The 23,022-nt window shown below is 33.7% G+C and overlaps 1 protein-coding gene across 1 annotated transcript; it reads left to right on the top strand.

Annotated features, from left to right (window-relative positions):
- The first annotated feature begins 555 nt into the window (after positions 1-555).
- Positions 556-3,442, top strand: LOC141718395 (uncharacterized). Its single transcript, XM_074520777.1, has 6 exons — positions 556-601; positions 694-912; positions 1,065-1,151; positions 1,263-1,515; positions 1,665-2,001; positions 2,999-3,442. The coding sequence occupies exons 1-6, from the start codon at positions 556-558 to the stop codon at positions 3,440-3,442; spliced, it is 1,386 nt and encodes a 461-aa protein (XP_074376878.1).
- The last annotated feature ends 19,580 nt before the right edge of the window (positions 3,443-23,022 follow it).

Below are 23,022 nucleotides of genomic sequence, written 5' to 3' on the forward strand. Positions count from 1 at the left end.
TTCAAGGTCAAAGGTGTAATTACCACAGTATAGGAAGCTTTGTACCACCTGACGGTGCAATCCCCAAATTTTGTCAACTCTACATATATGACACTGAAGATGAAATGAACAACAGAATAAACTCCATTAAAGGAGGAAGTGATTTTGTTGATGAGGGTATCGTACAGTCTTTGTTAGAAATGTTGGATAAACATAATCGTCTGGTCAAAGGTTTTCGTATGACACGTGAACGGATTGAACAAAATGCAGTTGATGAATTTAGATTGGTTCTAATAGCTTCTTCTTCAGTATCTGGTCGACCTAACCATATTGGCCCATCAAATGAAGTTGTCGGATTGATTGTCACAGACGACTATGCAAAAGGATGTAGGGATACAATAATCCATTCAAGAACTAATGGATTGGAGAGGATATATGAAACTGATCCACGATTTATACAACTACAATATCCTCTTCTTTTTCCCTGCAAATAGACCTTATAAAAAACAGCCCAAACACACTCAGTTTGTAGAAAATAAAGATCCAATAGAAAAGGGAGATAGAGAACTCATCACGATGAAAGAGTATTACCATTATAAACTAATGATTCGACCTTTAGAAGGTATATTCTTTATCTGCACTTTGTTTTAGTACATATTCTTTAATATTCTCTCAAATTTACAAAGAATCAAGCATTTAATCACGAGTTTACAGGTTTGACTCCACATCTCGGAGGTCGTTTATGGCAGCAATATGGGGTGGATGCATTTACTGCAATGGAGCAGTACAGACTTGACTGGATCAGAGATAACCAGACAATGATTCGTTCAGATTTGTACGACACATACGGGATGCACTACAAAAGGGTGATAGCAATCCTGAAAATGTCGGCAAAGCAACAATTTTACCTGCCTCATTTACTGGCAGTAAAAGGTACATAAATAAGTATTTTAAAGATGCTTTGGCCATCTGTCAAACGCTTGGCCACCCATCACTGTTCCTTACAATGACCACAAACACAAAATGGCCTGAAATACAACGGATGTTAAAGTTTTTACCCGGTGTTGATGTTGTTAACGCTCCAGACGTGGTTGCAAGGGTTTTTAAAATGAAAGTTGACCAGATGGTTGATCAAATCAAAAATAAAAATTGTTTTGGACGTTGTATAGGAGGTATTATAATATGAAAGCTTTTTCTGATGATTTAATTTTATACTTTGACAATAAAATGACATGTATGAAAATCATACTATTTTTCTAATTTAATACCTTGGCATTTTACAGTGATGCACGTCATAGAGTTTCAAAAGCGTGGACTGCCACATGCTCACATGCTTATTTGGTTGCATCCAAACAATCGTCCAAAAACCACGGACCAAATAGATAAAATGGTGTCTGCAGAAATTCCTGATCCAAGTATTGATCCTGTTGGATACGAAGCTGTAAGGAATTACATGATTCATGGACCATGTGGAAGAAATTGTATTAATTCTCCAAGTATGGCTAAAGGCAGTTGTACTAAACATTTTCCTAAAAGGTAAATCGTCGTCATTTACACCATAGTTGTACTAAACAATTTCCTAAAATGTAAAGCTTTGTCATTTACACCATACTCAACGAATTTATTATAACAGTTCATATACTTGATGACATTGAATTATAAAATTGTTCTATCATTTTTAACAGGTATAATTTTCACACATTCTTCGATGACTGTGGCTTTCCTATTTACAAAAGAAGGAAAACAGGAATTACTGTAAACAAAAAGGGAATTGAGCTGGATAATCATTATGTTGTCCCATACAATCAAGATCTTCTAATAAGATTTCAATGTCACACAAACCTAGAGATTTGTAACAGCTCAAGATCACTGAAATATCTATTCAAGTATTGTCGGAAAGGACAAGATACCGCAACCATGTGTTTGAGGAAAAAAACAACCGCCAAGACTATCGCCACAACACCAATCACTCTGGAGAAATGTCTGATTGATGAAGTTAAACATTACTTAGATGGTAGATATGTTTGTACATCTGAAGCATCCTAGAGGATATTTGGTTTTGACATCCATTCCCGTTGGCCTTCAGTTGAACGTGTGCCAATACATCTACCAAATGAAAAGCACGTGTCGTTCAGAAACTCACAAAATCTACAGGAGGTGTGCGATAATGCAGGATCAAAAAAAGCAAATTAGAAGCATGGTTTGAAGTAAATAGAATATATCCAGAGGCCAAAAATTTCACCTATTCAGAATTCCCAAGCAAGTTTACCTGGCATCCACAACCGGGTTCCTGGAAACCGAGAAAACGAGGTGATGTCATTGGAGGCTTTCTGAAGTACATTCATCCAGCGGTGAATTATTATATCTCCAAATGCTCTTGCTTAGGATTAAAGGTGTTGTTTCTTTTGATGATTTGAAGACAGTCCACGACCATATTCATAAATCTTTTCACGAATCTTGTGCCGCACTAGGTCTCCTCCAGAATCACCCGCAATGGCATGAAGCTATAGCTGAAAATTCGCATACATCCATGCATCCACAACTCCGTGCAATGTTTGTCAACATTGTAGTTTACAGTCCAATTTCTCATCCACGTAGTCTTTGGGATACTCATTGGGGATGCATATCGGATGATATTGTTCTTGTGAGACGACACCTCACTAACAATCCAAATCTTTGTCTATCAGATTATGATATCTAGAATTACGCTCTTGCAGGTATAAGTTTTAATAATTCTTTCAGCCCTATCATTTTCCCGTATGTAACTAACAGGATAAATTGTATGTACATTTATTCCAGAGATTGAGAAATTGTTGAACGATATTGGTAAAAGCCTTACAAACTTCCCATATATGCTATTCCCAGGAGAAGCATATTTTTCCAACTCTAATAATAGGCTAATTCTTGAGGAAACATCCTATGACACAGAAGAAATAAAGAAAATCCATGAAAAAATCATAGTCTTCTGGATGATGAACAGAAGAGAGTCTATGATTCAATTCTTGACAATATCAACCAGAAAAAAGGTGGTGTTTTCTTCGTTTACGGGAGTGGAGGTTGTGGAAAGACTTTCTTGTGGCAGACACTATATTATCGATTACGGTCGAAGCGTAAGATTGTGCTTCCTGTGGCCTCATATGGTATAGCTGCCATGTTGCTTCCCGGTGGAAGAACCGTACACTCCCGCTTTCACATTCCTCTCAAACTTGATGAACATTCTTCTGTCGGGTTAAGACATGGGACCGATATTTCCGAGCTAATTCAACAAAATGATTTAATAATCTGGGACAAGGCACCTATGAAACATCATCATGCATTTGAATGCGTTGATCGATCCTTGAGATATATTATGTCTGATGTTGATAAAAGAAGAGCTAAAAAGCCATTTAGTGGTATAACCATTGTTTTTTGGTGGAGATTTTTGGCAAACACTTCCAGTTATTCCAAAAGCGTCAAGAGCTGAAGTAGTTTGCGCTACCCTCAATAAATCCAAGCTTTGGGATTCTTGTGAAGTATTTTTATTGAAGCAAAACATGCGGCTTAATGCAGAAAATATAGAATCGGAGAATAAAATCATCACTGAATTCAGCAAGTGGCAGCTTGCGGTCGGTGATGGTAAGGAAACCAATATTTCTCCAGATTCAGACAGTGGTGAAATGTTAATCAAGATTCCTGATCAATATATCATTAATACATCTGGAGATCCTATCCAGAAGCTTTTTGAGGTAACATACCCAAATTTTCTATAGAATATCTCTTCGCATGAATACCTCAGATCAAGGGCTATACTAACACCTACTAATATCGTGGTGGATGAAATTAATATACAGCTCCTTGAAAAAATTCCAGGTACTTTGTTTACGTATCTCAGTTAGGATTCAATCGATGATGCTGGTGATGATGATAATGATTTCAGGTCTGCATTTCCAGCTGAGTATCTAAACTCTATAAATATGCCTTGCATTCCTAAGCATGAATTAAAATTAAAGGCAGGAGTGGTCGTCATGATTATGAGAAACTTAAACCAGATTATGGGATTATATAATGGTACTAGAATAATTGTCAAATCATGTAGAAAGAACAGTATTGAATGTGAGATATTATGTGGGTCTCATGTTAGAACCAAACATCTTATTCCAAGAATCGAGATGATTCCAAGTGACACAAACTGGCCCTTTTGAATTTAAACGTGTTCAGTTTCCAATTCAGATATGTTATGTCATGACAATTAACAAAAGTCAGGGACAATCACTTAATACGGTTGGGCTTTACCTTCCTAGAGCAGCTTTCTCACATGGACATATTTATGTTGCCATTTCTAGAGTTACACGTCCTGAAGGCCTCCATATTCTCATAGATAGTGATGATGGTAGGAGCACAAATATTACAAATAATGTAGTTATTGAGGAAGTGCTTTACAATCTTCCAAGCGTAGACAATTGACCTGACATATTAATATAATTGTGTTGTATACTTCTCTTTCTCCTGTTTCATTCCTGATTTTCGATGTCATATATCAATGTCGTACGTGTAGCAACGCAAATATTACAAACATTTATGTGTAAAACCTACATCAATGTACATAATTAAAACATTATCTCCAAATTAACCATATGTTTTTAAAAATTTTAACATATCGATCAAGAATATATCTTTAATGGTTAAAATAATAGTACAAATCTGAATGATATGCTTGGTAGGCAGTATTCCTCTATTTTTGGAAGTAACCAAAATGATAAGGTGGGTTAGTTGTCATCATCACATCAAATACTATGTAATCAATTATCAAAAAATTAAACCAGGATATTACTCTTATTCTCATTTAAACTAATAGATTTGCACTATCAAATTCCAGCTAAAATAAAGGCATATCCCTAATGCCTCGCTGGTGAAATATAGTTACAAAGTTTTTACAGAATGAGATTCATTTGCTAAAACATCAGTTATCTTTTTCTCTCAAGAGTGCAACCATTTTATAAGAGTTTCATTTTGTTAACCTATTTTTACTATTCTCAAAATATGGGCTGAATGATTTTCCTACTTACTGTGCTAATCTACATTGCTTGAATAATCTTTTTACATTGCTCCTCTTATAGTGTTGTTTTTAATGGAGTCATTTGATCGTCTATCCAATCTCGACAAGGCTAGTACTAACTGGAAAATTAAGGTCAGGGTTACCAGGATGTGGGCTAATATGACTTTGGAGGCAAACTCACTGAAAGGCTACAATCTCATTCTTCTGGATGATGATGTATGGTTAGATGTATTTCTGTCAATCTTGGTTTGTACTTAATTGTATTTATGTAGTTTATGTAATTTAAAATTGTAGGATAACCATGTTCATGCCTTTGCGTATCACAACATTTGGAATGGATTTACCACAAAGATTGTGGAAGGCGGTGTCTACATTTTTGACCAGTTTGTAGTTAAAGATCCTGTCGGGAATTTGAAGCCGGTCCAGACGAATCTATTTATCAGATTTACAGGCTCCACTACTGTCAGGACTGCTCTTGATGATGGCATGATCCCTTTACAAAAATTTGAGTTTCTGGACCTCGGAGATTCATTTGCGGAAGCAATTAAATGTCTTCCTCAACAGCAGCCTGAATTTGCAATAGGTTCGGTAACGCATTCACTATTATCTTACTGTACTCATATTTAATACCAATTTAATAGGCTAAGCACTTATACAACAATATCATGTAAAATACGTTCTGTGTAAGACAGATATAATTGGAGTTGTCGAAGAGTATGAAGGTTTGACCAAGCTCCTAACTAAATACGGAGATAGAGATATTGTGAAGTTTAGAATATATGATTCAAGGTTGTTCACATATGTATATTTATTAAGTATTAGATTTATTGCTATATTTCCATTCTGCTAAATATTATTAACCACAACTCTCAATCCCGTTTTCAAGTAATGCCCACAAAGTGACTGTTTGGGGTGATCTTGCTGTGTCGTTCAACGACAAGATGGTTGAAGATCCCAAGAAGCCTATAATTCCTATTTTAACAAGTACAAAAGTGACTACTTTTATGAGTAAGTTATTCTTATTTGCAATCCTATTATATAATTGTAATTCTTGCTGACTAAATATTTTACTTGATTACCACATTCAGGTTCTATTCAAATTGGTACACTACCATCAATTCATTTGTATATAAATCTTGATGATGAATCTGTGACTGATATGAGGCAAAGGTAACAAATAGATATAAAATTAAAATTAACTCATCCACCTTTTACTCTATATTTATTTTGTTGAAATTGTTTAGGTTGCTTGAAGAAGGTTATATACTGAAAAGAGAAAATTTGATCCAAGCTAAACAAAATGAACTGGTTCCTACCTTATTTCAAAAATTTTCGCTAAAGGGCCTTAATGAGAATTTGACATACGAACATCTCAAGGTATATCGTTAATCCAATTTTGACAAAAAATATATTATAAAATATTCCGTTATGTTGTTAATAGTTACATTTTCATCGTATTCCAGAGAAGAATTTGCTGCACGTTTACCATTATCAAGGTCGATGAGGAAACAAATTGGTGGTTTTATAGCTGTAACAAATGTTTGCACGAGGTTGAGCGCATTGGCACAATATTTAAATGTACCAACTGTCCTCGGAACATTTCCGTCTCTCCGAAGAGGTTACTCATATATTAAAATTTTTGTACAATTTTTGTACAAAAGATATTTTAATTGAAGCCTAATAATATTAGCTACCTATTGTCTTAAGGTTTCGTCTAATGGTTCTTGCTGAGGATGAAACATTTGCCTGTAATGTTGTTCTGAATGATCGAGCTGCTAGAAGAATTCTTGGAACAAGTGCTGCAAAGGTGGTTTCTGATTACGATAAGGTAAACAACTTTAATAATATTACATTTGCATTTATATATGTTATATCACATATACGAAATCAATTTATTATAAATGTGTTTATGATCCATCCAAAAGCTTTCCCAAAGTTCTTAAATCATTAGTTGGAAGACTAATTTCAGTAGAACTAAGTCTAACCAAATCAAACATTGTTGAGGACAACAACCTTTTTTATGCTGAAGATATATATGAACCTACAATGCAGACTCCAACTCCTTTGGATTCTCCCATTCTGTCTGAAGGTTATTTCAATAACATTAGTACTGAAATGAGTGAATTATATTGTTGTTTTACATTTACTATTTGAACATTAATTTTGCCTGATTAATATATTCTCGAACTTTCTTATCAACGATATGTGCATATGTAGTACTCGGAAGCTGACGACGTGCATGTAACTTCAGGCACGGCTAAATATGTTAACAAAAAAATAAAAAGGTACTCATATTACTATCATCTTATGTTAAACATCCTATTTTCTCATATACCATGGTTCCCTTTTTCACTAAACAATCAATTTATTTATTTATCACTCTAAAACTTAGAAGTTATAATTTATTTACTGAATCATTCGCTTTGTGATTGCAGGAAGGTTGATATCATTATTCAACTATGAGGATTTTGAAGAAATTTCAATTTTCTTATTCCAGAAATAATTTTTAATAGTATCATTTAAGTGACAGTATTTGTTATTCCAATTGTCACTATTAGTTATACTCTGTTTCCATAAATTGTTATCCATGTTTTTTGATACTGATCATTTATTAATGTGAGCTATGCCTAGACATATATATACGACTTTAATTTTCAATAATTACAGAGTAACTTATTTATCTTCTATTAATGAATCATGGTACCATAATTTTATTGTATTGTAGTTCTTATTTGTCGTGGATTCTGTCATACACCTTTTGTGTTATAGTCAATGTCCTTTTTGGACATAAACGATTTATTGGAATATAGTGGATAAATTTAAAAATTCTAGCATATAGGACATTTTTTAAATATGACAAATTAATTTTAACATTATACAATTTTATGTGTTTTTTAACCTGAATATACTCAAAGTAAGCTCTTTAATTTTTAAATCCTGCACAACATGATATATGACAACCGTATTGTGATGACTCTTACAAATTTATCTTAATGTTGGTTTGTTGAGGAATGTGATAAGTGCTGCCAAATATTTTTTGATTGATACGGAATGACATAGCCTATCAAAATTAGGCTAACTTACTGCAATCAAGATGACAAAATATTCCTAAACAATGTTGTGATTGAGTATCTTTACCACATTCAAACCTGATCCTCTTCAACTAAAAGAATAATATATATTCACTATCTTGGACAGTTGTTCTATACTCAACTTGCATAAAAACATCCAGGTATGTAATCATTATCTTCAATTCCAACAAAAAATTACTATACATAATACATTCTCTTATTAAAATTTGACCATCTTTGATCACGATATGGAAGACCATCAGCATTTGTCTTATCTGAATCCCACTCAAGTTTCCTAGATGTTGAAAGTTAGAGTAACAAGAATGTGGAGATCAATTAATGGTCTTGGAGAGGTCTCGAGGCACAATCTTATTTTGCTGGACTGTGAGGTGTGTTTTATATTTATCTGTTGCAATGAAAATAATGTACTTTAGTTGTATTTTTATATACATTAATGATGCTTAAAATCTGTTTCGAGTACAGAATACACACATGGTTGCAGTTGTGTCACCTGCTATTTGGAATCAATTTGCTGGACTGTTCAATCCAGGAACCTTATACTTTATAAGGAACATAGGTGTCATGCCTGCAACTGGTATGACAGGCCTGTACGTTCCACATTCTGCATACGGTTCCTTCCCATCACTATTGTGGATGTGATGTCGCTGGATACTCTCATGATTCCTCGCTACAAGTTTGAATTGACTCATCTGCCAGCTATAGCCAACACTCTTTTAAATTATAATGAAGATGAGATGCCTGTTTATTCCACAGGTGCAACATTTTAAACGCTCACATACAGGAATTGTAAACTTCTCATCCTGATTACTTATAATATATAAACAGATGTTATTGTTGTTGTCGAGGACTTAGAACCAATGCGAACAGTCCGGAGCAGGTTTGGTTCAAAGGTTATGGTGCGCTTCAGACTAAACGATGGAGAGTAAGAAATCCTATATTATATTTATCTAATCCAGATGAGTACAGTATCATCGTCTAACATTTTTATTCTTCAAGGTCAAATTCTCATGTCCATATTTTATTTTAGGACATCGCACTGTGTTCATTTAGTGGGTAATTTACCACCAAATACTGAGTCTTTATACCAGGATATAGGAACAGACTTGAAAATTGTTATCCTTGCATCTGTCTGCATCAACATTTACCATGGTGAATTTTTCTTGCTATCCTGCATTTAATTTTTTTTATTATGAACCAAATTTTTTCACTCTAGTGTATTTCATGAAAAGCAGTTCTAACGTCATTTCATTTATCTATTTCAAAAAAGGCATAATTCGTGTAGGAAATCTATCTTCAACAAATATCTTTATCAATATTGACTATCCTGATGTCACTGCCTTAAGACAGAGGTGCGCACATTGTGTGATAATTTAGAATTTAATATTTTATTATTTAGTATTCATACTCTAACTATTGTGTTCTACGTGTTATGTAGGTTGCTCAATATTCATAATTGATGCATGAGTCGCTGTAGCAGGACCTTTTTATGATATGCAAGAGCTTATTATTTTTACGTAAAATAAAGTGGTTTTGAGATGTGAAATAAGCGTGCTCATTGCTTTCGAGCAATGATATTTATTGTTTTCCGAGTGTATGTTTGTGGGGATATTAGAATTACGTATTATCTATTAAATAAATTTGGTAGCATTATGCTGGAGCATTTTACACCTTTTAAATTAGCACTTCTATGTTCAAAATCTTATAATATTATAACTTTGGTAGCATTATGTTGGAGCATTTTACACTTTTTAAATTAGTACTTCTATGTTCATAATCTTATAATATTACATTAAAATAGAACATGACATATTTATCCATATTAAAATTAAAGTCACATATATTGGAATTGAGGGATACATTTAATATGACATTAAATGTGAATCTTAAAATTAATGACTCTGTAATTTTAATTGAAACTACTAATTCACTACAAAATCCAAGGAATTCCTAAAGTTAGGCAAAATAAAGTAAAATGTGCCGAAACCATTTTAAGACAGTTTGCTTTATCTGGATTTTTTTACGGCAGGTATGTTGTATTTTTTTGGGTTTTTTAAATCTCAAAGTCAACGTTATTTGTGTTGTTTTTGCCTTTTTTTTTGCTTTTGGTTTTTTCTCTTTTTCTCCTTATATTTAAAAGCCTTTTCTATAAATTATATTAATATATTATATTTCAATATAAGGATGATTTTGTATTTTTTTTATTTTAAAAAAAATCTTGCAAAATATTGAATTATATATAGTATTCACTTTATATCTTTTAAAATTATCAATTAAATAATACGCTTAGTCGGTTTTGTTGCAACACCTTTAATCACATTGTCTACTCAAAACTTGAGAAATAAATATGTTACGACACAAGAAGTAAGAGACTCTTTCCAAATTGGTTATGTACAAAGACACTCAACTATGTCTTGGTTGTAACAATTTTTGTTATTGGTTATATGTCTAGATACAATAAAAAAGCATGATGGATTTAATGAAGCTTCTACAATAGGTGTAAGGAGAACTGCTTTTGGAGATAGTGTCATGATAAACTGCATCAGTCCTTGATTTTATATTTTTTCCTTCTTATTAAAAAAATCAATTTGGTAAAGTTAGATTAAATCAAAATATATGTTGAAAAAAAATGTAATTCCCAGAGAAGATACAAATAATTAGTATCTTTAAGATATTTTTTTTACAAATAAATTTAGATTACTATGTCATGTAATTAGTTGACGGTTCAGAAAAATAAGTTCAGATTTTTTGTTCTGTGAAATTTAAATCTGGAAATTGAATTGTAATGACGCCAAGATTTAGTTTTATTTTATTTTATTTTTGGTACAAAAATATCGATCAATATTAATATTACGAGAATAAGTAATTTGTAGAAAAAATATTGAAAGACAAATATTGTATGGAATTACTTTCTTTCATCTTTAGATTAATTTATTATATGATATTTTTAGTTTATTTTCTTATATGATTTATACGATCTTTTAGAAGCAAAATATGTTTTTGGAAATAAGTACATAAAATCAATATATTTATAGTTTATTCCTCGGGACAAATAAAATATATTAAACACATAAGGAAGATGAAAACTTAACAATCTTTTGTCCAAAACAACTGCAGATCATCAATGTTAATTAAGTCCTTACGCATTCCCTTTCTCTTAAACTCAAAAGTAACAGGTTAACTACATTTTCCAACAAAGCTTTCTCAAATGGCTGATCCAACTATTTTCAATGTTTCACTAGAGTTGATCATACTTATTTTTTCTCACCTCATTTTCCAAACAGAAAGCTTCAGTTTGTTCGTGAAGCTTTTGTTGGTATGGGAGCGTAAACAACCAAAAAAACATATCAAGTATGTTCTTGAAGCTCTTGACTGGGATAAACTATATGACTTTCATCAGCATCAGATGGAAGTTACACGTGACCAGTTCTACGGCTTCGTTTCTTATTGTGTTAGACACGATGTTCATCAGGCAAGCTTTTTAAACTCATCTCTCAGACTGCTGCAGAGGAATAATGTTGATTTTAATCTTGAGGTTTTATCAGTACTATCTTCTAAATATTTCCCATCCAGATTTGCTTACATTTTCTTTAAGGCATTATTTAGACCAGCTGAATTAGATAGTACTGCTGCTGAAATGTATATGATAGTCACCAATACTGACATGACAGGAAGAGTGAAAAAGATTATTACTCTACTCTCAGACATATACGGTAACATTGCTGGAAATGATGTTCTGCTACCAGCAAACAAATTATGTCCAAATGCACGGAGTACTAAATCGTTCCACCTAGAAGATGGACCTTCATTTGAGATAGACTTGTGGAATTCACTTTGCACTAGAGCTGTCCAAGGAAACTATCAGGAAGAAGGTGACTTATGGCCAGAGGGTTTGAAGATGGCGCATATTTGGAACTCAAAATGTCACAAATGCACTCTTCAACTGATGTTTTTCAAGATTTTACTTTATGCTATGAATTATTAAATTTAAGTAATGTATTTATGTAAACTTTAATTGTTCTTTTGTATCTCGAATTTAAATCCATGAATCTATATGCGCCATCTTCTATAACCTTATTTTGATTACAAAATTCATGGTATGTTGTTCATTCATAGCTTATAGTTGAGTTTTGCAGTTAATACATCTTTCACAAATGTGTTAAATTATGAAAATGCTATCAATGTCTGCATTGTTTAAAATTATAGGTTACAAAGGTTGATTTGGTTTTTCCTGAAAGCTGTCTTAAAAAGGTACTTAATTGACAATTATCCTCAAAACTAACTTTAGAAGGTGCTTTCACTAAAGAAGCTCTCTTAATTTAGGTTGTAAAAGGTAAAGAAACAAATTCAGATTTGTAGTCATTTTCCATGGAATTAGACCTATGACATACCTTTTGTCTAACATATTTTCAGATGAACCGAATATAAGAGTTTTATTTGGTTTTAATTTTTCCCAATAATGTTTTTTAGTTGCATGACTATTTTTATTCGTCTCCGTGTCTTGCAAATGAATGTGTTTGACTCATGAAGAGGTTTACTAACTACTTCTAATTAACTTGCCTCAATTGACATAGTGAAGCCGTACGGTGTTGGTAAAAAAGTTACTTCCGAGTACAAGGCGTGGTTAGAACTAAAACTGATGGTGCACATGGTAAACTAACAGCACTACAGTGTTATTGTAACATGTTGCATAAATTTTGAAACCACAGATCTGAAATATGAGTCGCGACATCAGTTATAATGTAAGTTTTGAACATTGCCATTATTTTGCTGGCAATCATTATTTTGATATTTATATTTAGTTGTCTGAATTTACATATTTTGTGATCACAATTTCCAATCACATAAACAACTGCATGTTCGAAATTTTGATAAAAAAAGTTTGTGCTAAACTAATTATTTACTTGATATTGAAGTAAGTTATTTAATTCCTAAAAAAGAAATTCAATCATAATTACTAATTCATAAACTATTAAAACAGGTTTTGTTTTATTTCTAATAAAAACAGCTAATTGATAAACTTTTAGTAGTACTAATAATAGATATTATTCTATTAAGCTTTTAATAGAAAAGTTTCAATGTAACTATATATGTATTTGAATTTACCTTAACTTTCATCATATGTAGTTGAATCTTACATAATATAATCTTCTACAATATATAATTTTACATTGCCTATGAATAATGTATTTTAAAATTGTTTTTCTAATGGAATACTAAACGTTCAATTGATTAGATCATGTATGAAGAAAATACTATTAATTCTATAATTTTTTCAATATAATAATTATCTTTAGGACACATAATTATGATGACTATTGCGATCTAAACTTTTTCAATAAATTTAGTTATTTTAAATCCCACAACTTTTTGGAATAGACAAATCTCCTCAACTCTTCTATCTTTTTTTTGGTTTTGTAAAACTCTTCAACTATTTGGAGCAGACACATCTATTGAGTTCTTTTCTTTATATACTACCAACAATCATTTAATAATATCTCATATAATCAAATTAAACACATAAACAGTTAACTTTTGTTTTATACATTTAGGTAGAATAGAACATGGCAATTTCCTCCTAATGGTTGGGTGAAGATCAATGTCCATAATGAGTTTATCCAGAATGCTCCTGATGGCGATAATAGAAATGGTATTGGTGTTGTTGTAAGAGATGCAGGAGGTCATCTTCTCAGACTTACTTATGGAACAATTCCAGGACTTAAAAATTTGAATAGTGCATTATGGGCTATTTTATTAGGCATGCGTCGTGCATTCCAGGATTCTTACGAACGGGTTATCATTGAAACCGACAATATACAAGCATACCGAGAATGAAAATATTACAAAGAAGAAGGGATTACACCACATTCCAGACAGACTTTTAGACTTATTCTTTCAAGGCTTAGTGATAAGAACATCCCTTATGAACTTAATTTGGTTCATCCTAATAGGAATGCAGTTGCACGTCGTTTAGCAACACTTGGAAGATAGGAATCTCATGACCTTCGAACATTTGATAGGCCTACTGCAGGTATACAGAATTTCCTAAACATGGATTTAGGTATTGGGCCAGAGCAAGCAAGATTTCAGGACTCTGAAGTTAATGATCCCGAACCACCAATTGATGGTCAGGTTGTGCAAGTTTAAAATTCTTTCAATGTATGTGAATGTGATATATATCTATCATGTAAGGGAGACATATTTGTATATAGAATAAACTGCATTTTTAATTGTTGTTCAATGTATATATATGTTTTTAAACATCCACAGTAAACACAAACATAAACAATCAATCGGATTTGCAATTATTGCACAAAAATGTTTATTACTATCCTCCAAGTAGAGGAAGTACAATACATCATCACAGCATATCAACTACAACATAATTTATATATTTTGAGCATAATCATCTAATAATATGTGAAGCTTTCCACTTTTTTCAATTAAGATATCAGCACCAGCATTCAAATTATTAAGATGTTCTTTCCATCCATTACCAAACTTTTCAAATGCACTTACCATTTCTTCTGTGTTCTGTTTGAATTTGTTCTCATGACCCTGTAGAGATGTGGACGTATCACCTAGGAATCTGTGTGAATCCACTGTATAAGAATGTGGAATTTCAAACTACTTTGTGATGACTCTCCACGTTTTTTCCTTGATTCATTCTTCAGAGTACTTTCTATTTTGTTGTGAAAGATTGAAACTGAGTCCATTAAATTTGTAATATAAAGCAATAAAAATCATAAAAATAGATAAACATTTGAATATTACTTGAATTGTTCCTCAAGGCCAATAGAGCGAGCAAACAATTAAGATTGCCTATTTTCCATTGTAGCATACATCACTGAGTAGAAAATCTTTGTTTCTTCCATGTCATTATTGAATTCTGTGCACGCTATAGCCAAATTTTGCAACTCTTGCTCCGCTACATTCTTTATGCCTGGCCATCTCTTCCTCTTCTCACTTCTTGAAGTCATTTTGCAATATGTAATATACATCTAAATTTTAAAAACATCCAAAGGTATATATACATGTGAGTATGGCCGGTAGTTTTTGGCAGTTCTTTTCTGATAAATTTAACAATTACCATGATCTGTAATAACCGAATGGTAGTTAACAATTTGAATTTTTTTCCTATTTTCAACTATCATGTTACTCTGATTTTGTGTTGTGTCATTAAGGAATATGCTGATTAGGTCCTCATTGTGAGAAGATACTTTCAAAAAGGTTTACAAAAAACCATTTTACATGTGTTGGTGCATACTGTAACGCCCTCAAGACCCGGGGTATAAGTCTGGGGGTTACTAGCTAATCACCAAACCTGTACAATCTGATTAACAATTAATAAAGAAATGAAATTAAACCCCTTTAACACTAACCAGGATCTTTTTAGGTTGAAGTATGAAAATAAGAACCACTAACTACTTTTATTACCAACCAACATTCAAAGTCTCACAAACTCTCTTTATTACAAACCATTGTCTAAATCATTTTAAACTAAGTTCAACTTTTATTTAAACACACACACATACTATCTATCAACACTCCACCTGCTCGGACAACTCAAAGATTTCTTCCTGGATTGGGATCAACACCTTGGGTATGAGAGGATCCCGAGGCTTGACCCGCTTCTTTACCACTCGAGTCCTGATGGGTTTCATATTCCTTCTTAACTGAAAACAATAAGGTGAATAACAACAAAAGGGGTGAGCCAAAAATTGCTCAACAAGTCCACAAAAATATAAACAGTGTTAAAGCATTTTAAAATGAATCCGCCATCCCAGGTATATCTGCCAAGATATAACCTCACAAGAATAGAAAGAAGGCCATTACTGGCGAGTACAAATAAACTAAACTGGACACAAGTTCGCATCTATATTCTGCTGATCAGTGAGAATATAATGCAGATCCATATCTCAATATATAGATCTAGTCGGGTACCCAGGCACTACGACCCACGTCGAGGCACCAGTCATCCCGGTCCTCAGGATTAAGACATACTCAATCCCAAAACAGCATTATCCAGTCCATCGCTTAGCAACCGGAACAATCGGTATGCTTTGATATATTCCAAACATTAGAATATATCAATCTCCATGTGTCACCAATAGAATATGAATCAAGAATCCAAATAAACGGAGAAATCAAGAATCGAAATGAAATATGAACAAAGGAATAGCAAGTGTATATCAGTGATCAAGAACAATAATCAAGAAAATGCAAATGTGATATATATTTGAATCAATATCACTATTCTGAAAGTAGAATAGAGGAAAAACTTGTCTTCTGCGCGACTCACTGCAATTGAATCACTTCTGTCTATCACCTTGGACTATTACCGACTCAACTGGCCTAGCTGGCTTAGCTTCCGTTGGCAAAATAGACTGGTTAAGTCACGTCGTACTTCCTTTGCATCTTGAATCGACTTCAAACCGATCCTAACATCTACCCATGCGCTTATGACTGACTCATGTATTACATATAAGCAAGTAAGACTCGATTAACCACGTAATACACATAAGCACATAATCATTTTTATGGTTAAAATAATTTTTAAAACCAAAATCGACTCGATGATCGCTCAACTGATCGTTATCTGACTCGTTTCCCATTTTTCCGGAATTTTTCGGACTCGTCCCGGCACGTAACTCGACTGATAATCAAACAAGTCACAAAATCAACTAACTTCTAAAAGAAATTAAGCATTGATATTATTTTTAATGAAAAGGATTCATTTTTCTGAGTTAACAGGCTTTCGTTTCCGCAAAACGAACTAACGGTTGAATTATTATTAATTAAATACTGATAATTCCATTTATTAATCATTATAAATAATTATTACTAATTTTTAAAACCCAAAAATAATTTTTAAATCATTATTTAAGAAAATCAGAATTAAAAATAATTTTTCTATAATTTTTGAAATTAAAATGAATTTATTATGAGTTATTGAAAATTATTTGATTAATTATCAAAATAATTAATCACTTTTAAATAATTAATAAGTAATAAATAATTAAGAAAATAATTCAATCTGATTTTTAGAAAATAATTCAATATTATTTATAATATAAATTAATTAATTAAATAATTAATTAATCAATTTACAAAATAAATAAAACTGATTTTTAAAATTAATAAAAATAAAAAGTAAAAAAATAATTTCCAGAAACATATGTCAGAAAACAGATATCTGACAAGGTGGATCAAAACCGGGTTCTGGAAACGGGTCAACCGGGTTGGATTCCGGGTCTGGGAAGAACACAACCGGAATCTGGGTTTAAACCCAGAATCCGGCGACTTCACCGGACTCCGGCGAATCCAATTCCTGGCCAAACGGACACCGTTTGGTTCCGTTTTTGATCCCAAAACATCCCAAACTACTTCCCCAATTTGTTTCAGGCCAAAATCGACCAGAAACATCCCTGGATATCATTCTCCGATCAAAATCATCAAGAACTCCGATAAAAATCCAAATCACTCATTTGTACATAACATCAAACGTTATATAGTGCAAAATGAAGCTAAGAACATATACAATCAAAGCCCTAACATTACAAGAACCAAATATTCACAAAAATCATCGAGTTGTGTTTTGAAAATTCGACCTAAACCCTAGAAATCGCGAATCACTATCCAAGCATCGTTTGTTCAATTGAACACCATGAATCGACTGTAAATCATCTAACAAAGCTATATCAATAATCAAAACATCAAAATAACCCCAGAATCAAAAAGCCCTAATTCGAACATAAACCCTAGAAATCAAAAATCAAAAACGATGCAATAAAACGTGAAATTGATGCAAGAAACAGAAAGAACAGATCAAAACCTTCAATTTGGATACTCGAATCACTTGTTTTGGTGCTATAATCAGATCAAAATCACGACTTGAATTCCTGACCCGAACCTGTTCTTCCCGACCCGATTTCAGAGGATTTTTGGTAATTTTGCAGATTTTAATGATTAATTATAATTAATTAAATAAAAATTAGGCTATTTATAGTAGTAAAAATAATACTCCTAATTAAAATTAAGGGGCTAATTATACATTAAATAAAAATATTGGGCCCTAATTTTTATAATTTCTGAGTATTAAAATTTAATTTATAAATATTTTATATATGCAATATATATGCCAAAAATTCCCAAAAATTGTGAATAATGCAAAAATGCAAAGAAATAATATAAATGAAAGTCCTAAAATTTTATAAAAATAAAAATGTGATTTTTGTGGGGTTTTTGACACCTAATGGGGCCCAGAAAAGTCATTTTTCGCAAAACGAGAAAATTTATAAATTATCTAGATGTTCAGAACAAGGCGATTGTAAAAGTCATTTGATGAAAAATAAGGCTCATTATTTTATTTGAAATACTGGCTCTAAAATCATCGTTTGGGTCGTAAAATGTTTGAAATAAACCCTATGAATGCATAATAAAATATCTGAAAAATACCTTTAAAAAAATACAGAAATGACATGGGATACACGTATCACATAACAGTTAGGGTTTATCAGATAATCACACATAAATGACACATTATTACACATATTTTATTATAATCATGATATAATATAAACGTAAAGTTCCCAGTCGTTACATCCTTCCCCCTTTACAAGGATTCTGTCCTCAGAATCTTTTATGAAAACAAATGAGGGTATTTCTCTAACATTTCACTTTCGAGTACCCAGGTTGATTCTTCAACCATAGGATTTCTCCACAACACTCGCACTAAATATACAGACTTATTTCTCAACACTTTCTCTTGTCGATCTAAAATTCTTACCGGTTGTTCTATAAAAGACAAATCAGGTTGGATTTCTATCGGCTCATACTCGAATACATGCCTAGAATCAGGATTATATCGCTTAAGCATGGACACGTGAAACACATTGTGAATATGCTGCATATGAGGTGGTAAAGCTAATTCGTATGCAACTTTTCCCACTTTCTTCAAAATTTCAAACGGTCCAACGTATCGTGGTTTCAATTTACCCTTATTGCTAAATCTGGTTAATCCTTTCCATGGCGATATTTTGAGTAGTACGTTTTCTCCTTCCTGATAGTCCATATATTTCCTGGCTTGATCTGCATATTTGCGTTGCCTATTTTGCGCTGCATCGAGTCGTTTTCGAATGAGTTCAATCTTTTCTTTCATCTGTTGAATTAGTTCTGGACCGAAAATTTTGCGTTCTCCAACTTCATCCCAATATACTGGTGATCTGCATTTTCTCCCGTACAATGCTTCATACGGTGGCATTCCAATGCTGGCGTGATAACAGTTATTATAAAAAAATTCCACCAGAGGTAAATGTTCATCCCAGCTGCCTTCAAAATCGATCGCACAAACTCGTAACATGTCTTCAATCGTTTGGATAGTTCTTTCACTTTGCCCATCGGTTTGCGGATGATAAGCGGTACTCATGTTCAATTTAGTTCCAAGACATTCTTGAAATTGTCTCCAAAATCTTGAGTTGAAACGAGGATCTCGATCAAACACAATAGATACCGGAACTCCATGTCGCATTACAATTTCTTTGAGATATATGTGCACTAGCTTGTCGAGTGAAAATCTTTCATTGATTGGTAGAAAAAGTGCCGACTTCGTGAGTCTGTCAATGATTACCCATATCGCATCATGATTTTCCTTTGTCCTTGGTAATCCTACCACAAAATCCATCGCTAGATGTTCCCATTTCCATTCTGGAATGTCTAATGGTTGCAATAATCCACTCGGACGTTGATGTTCCGCTTTAACTCGCTGGCATGTGTAGCACTTACTTATCCATTCAGCTATTTCCTTCTTCATGTTCAGCTACCAGAAGTTTTCTTTCAGATCACGATACATTTTTGTACTTCCTGGATGAATGGAATACTTCGAATTGTGCGCATCTCGCATTATTTCTTCTTTTAATTCTGCTACGTTAGGGATCCAGATTCTCGACGCAAAACGTAAAATTCCTTCATTATCTTTCTGAGTTGTGATTTCTTCTCCCGTCAGGTCGTCATCTTGACTCATCACTTCATTTTGACAGCGGCGAATCTTTTCTAACAATTCCGGTTGGAAAGTCATAGTGTAGATAGCTTCTGCAGATTCATTGGGAATACGAATCTCAATTTCCAATTTGTCGAATTCCTTGATTAAGTCTTCACACGAAGTTAACCGATTCAATCTTTCTTTCCTGCTCAGCGCATCTGCTACAACATTTGCTTTCTCTGGATGATAACTGATCGTGACGTCGTAATCCTTTATCAATTCCAGCCATCGACGTTATCGCATGTTCAGCTCCTTTTGCGTAAAGATACACTTTAGACTTTTATGATCTATGTAAATTTCACATTTTTCACCGTAAAGATAATGTCTCCAAAGCTTCAACGCAAATATGATCGCTGCCAATTCCAGATCATGAGTGGGATATATTTGTTCATGAGGTTTAATTTATCTCGAAGCATATGTGATGACGTTACCGTGCTGCATCAGTACACATCCTAACCCGCGATATGAAGCGTCGCTGAAAATGACGAAATTTCCTAGCTCATCTGGCAATACAAGTACTGGTGCGGTTACTAACCGATTTTTCAGCTTTTGAAAACTTTCTTCACACTTATCACTCCATTCAAACTTTTCACTTTTTTGAGTTAACTTGGTCAGCGGCGTTGCTATTTTCGCAAAATCTTTGACAAACCTTCGATAATATCTTGCCAATCCCAAGAAACTTCGAACTTCTGTCGGCGTCCTTGGTCTTTCCCAATTTAACATAGCTTCAATCTTCGCTGGATCAACTTGGATACCTTCTCTACTGATAATATGCCCTAGAAATTGTACTTCTCTTAACCAGAATTCACATTTCGAAAAGTTTGCGTATAATTGCTCTTTCCTCAGAATTTCCAAAGCTATTCTCAAGTGTTCTGCATGCTCTTCTTCTGACTTGGAGTAAATCAAGATGTCATCAATGAATACAATCACGAATTTATCCAAATATTTCTTGAATACTCTGTTCATCAAATCCATGAATGCTGCTGGCGCGTTTGTCAGACCAAATGCCATTACCAAAAACTCGTAATGCCCATATCTTGTACGAAACGCAGTCTTTGGAATATCTTCAGCTTTAATCTTCAATTGATGATAGCCTGATCGCAAATTTATCTTTGAAAACCATGCTGCTCCTTTTAGCTGATCGAACAAATCGTCGATTCTCGGTAAGGGATACTTGTTCTTAATAGTGAGTTTATTCAATTCCCTATAGTCAATGCATAATCGCATGCTGTCATCCTTCTTCTTCACAAATAACACCGGTGCACCCCATGGGGATACACTAGGTCGTATGATGCCTCGGTCTAGGAGATCTTGCAGGCGTTGACAATTCCTTCATTTCGACTGGAGCCATCCGATATGGAGCTTTCGAAACTGGTTTTGTACCTGGTGCTAGATCAATTGTGAACTCAATTTCTCGATCTGGTGGTAACCTTGGAAGCTCATCTGGAAAGACGTCTGGAAACTCGCACACAATTGGAATGTCTTCTATTCTAGGACTTCCTCTTTCAGTATCTAACACGTAAGCTATGTACGTCTCACATCCTTGTCGAATCAATCGTTTAGTCTGCATCACAGTAAGAAATTTTTTCTGCTGTTTTTCGCCTTTGAATATTACCGTTGCATTTTCCGCAGTTCGCAATTTGACTCTCTTATTCGCGCAATCTATCTGAGCGTTATGACATGCTAACCAATCCATTCCCAAGATAATATCGAATTCTCCTAGCTTAAAAGGAATTAAATCTACCGAAAAATGATGTCTGGCTATTTCTATATCACATGCAGGACATACTCGATCTACCGGAACTTGGTCATCATTCGCTAATTTTATAATTAACGTTTCGCCCAACCATTCGATTTCACAATGTAACTTATCAAGAAATTCTTCAGAAACAAATGAACGAGTAGCTCCAGAATCAATTAATACTTTTGAACTTACGGAATTCACCAAAAGCGTACCTGCAATAACACTCGGACTCTGCACCGCTTCTTTCATGGTCATGTTAAAAGTTCTAGCTTTGGGTTGATTAGGCGGCGGCGGAGGTAATGCTAACACTCTCGGAACACTGGCTGCCATAGCTGGTCCTTTGCAATTTCTGGCGATATGCCCTTTCTTTCCACACTGGAAACAATCATCTCTGTTGTTCTACCTGTTAGACATTCATTAGAATAATGCCCTTTCTGCTTACACCGATAACACGTTACATCCCTTTTGATATATACACCAATATGCTTTCGATTACATGTCTTGCAGTACGGCACTGGAACTCTGACCATTCTCTGCTGACTGGAGGTTTGGAAACGATTACCTGCCTTCTGTGAACCTTGTCCTATCCTTTTAAAATTCAAATTTGCCCAGGCTTGGAATCCCGGCTTTCTGCTGGAGCGATCTTGGAAACTTCCCTGTCCCTTGTCTTGCTGAGATCTTTCACTCTCCCCTTCTATAATCAAAGCTTTCTGAACTACGGCGGTATACGTCGTTAATTCGAAAACTGCAACTTGGCCACGAATCCATGGTCGTAACCCTTCTTGAAACCTTTGAACTAACTTTTCTTCAGTGTCAACCTGTTCTGGAACAAACCTAGCCAACTCAGTAAATTTGGCTTCATATTCTGCCACGGACATATTTCCCTGCTTCAGTTCTAGAAACTTAATCTGCATTTGATTCTTCACATAGCGAGGAAAATGCTTTTCTAGAAACAACTCTTTAAACCTATCCCATGCAATAACTTCTTCACCCTCTAAGGCCTTTTTAGATTCCCACCAATAATTCGCCTCTCCTTTCAACTAAGTAACTAGCAAAATCAGTCTTTTGGTCCTCACCTACCTTCACTAGTGCGAACGCTTTCTCTACTTCTTTTAACTAGGTGGTAGCTTTAATA

Source organism: Apium graveolens, chromosome 4, assembly GCF_009905375.1.
Source record: "Apium graveolens cultivar Ventura chromosome 4, ASM990537v1, whole genome shotgun sequence".
Classification (NCBI taxonomy): Eukaryota; Viridiplantae; Streptophyta; class Magnoliopsida; order Apiales; family Apiaceae; genus Apium; species Apium graveolens.

Coding starts and splice junctions, on each gene's coding strand:
- LOC141718395 (XM_074520777.1), top strand. CDS start 556: ATGAAAGAGTATTACCATTATAAACTAATGATTCGACCTTTAGAAG. Junction 1,152..1,262: donor TTTTGGACGTTGTATAGGAG/GTATTATAATAT, acceptor GGCATTTTACAG/TGATGCACGTCATAGAGTTT. Junction 2,002..2,998: donor ATTACTTAGATGGTAGATAT/GTTTGTACATCT, acceptor AATATCAACCAG/AAAAAAGGTGGTGTTTTCTT.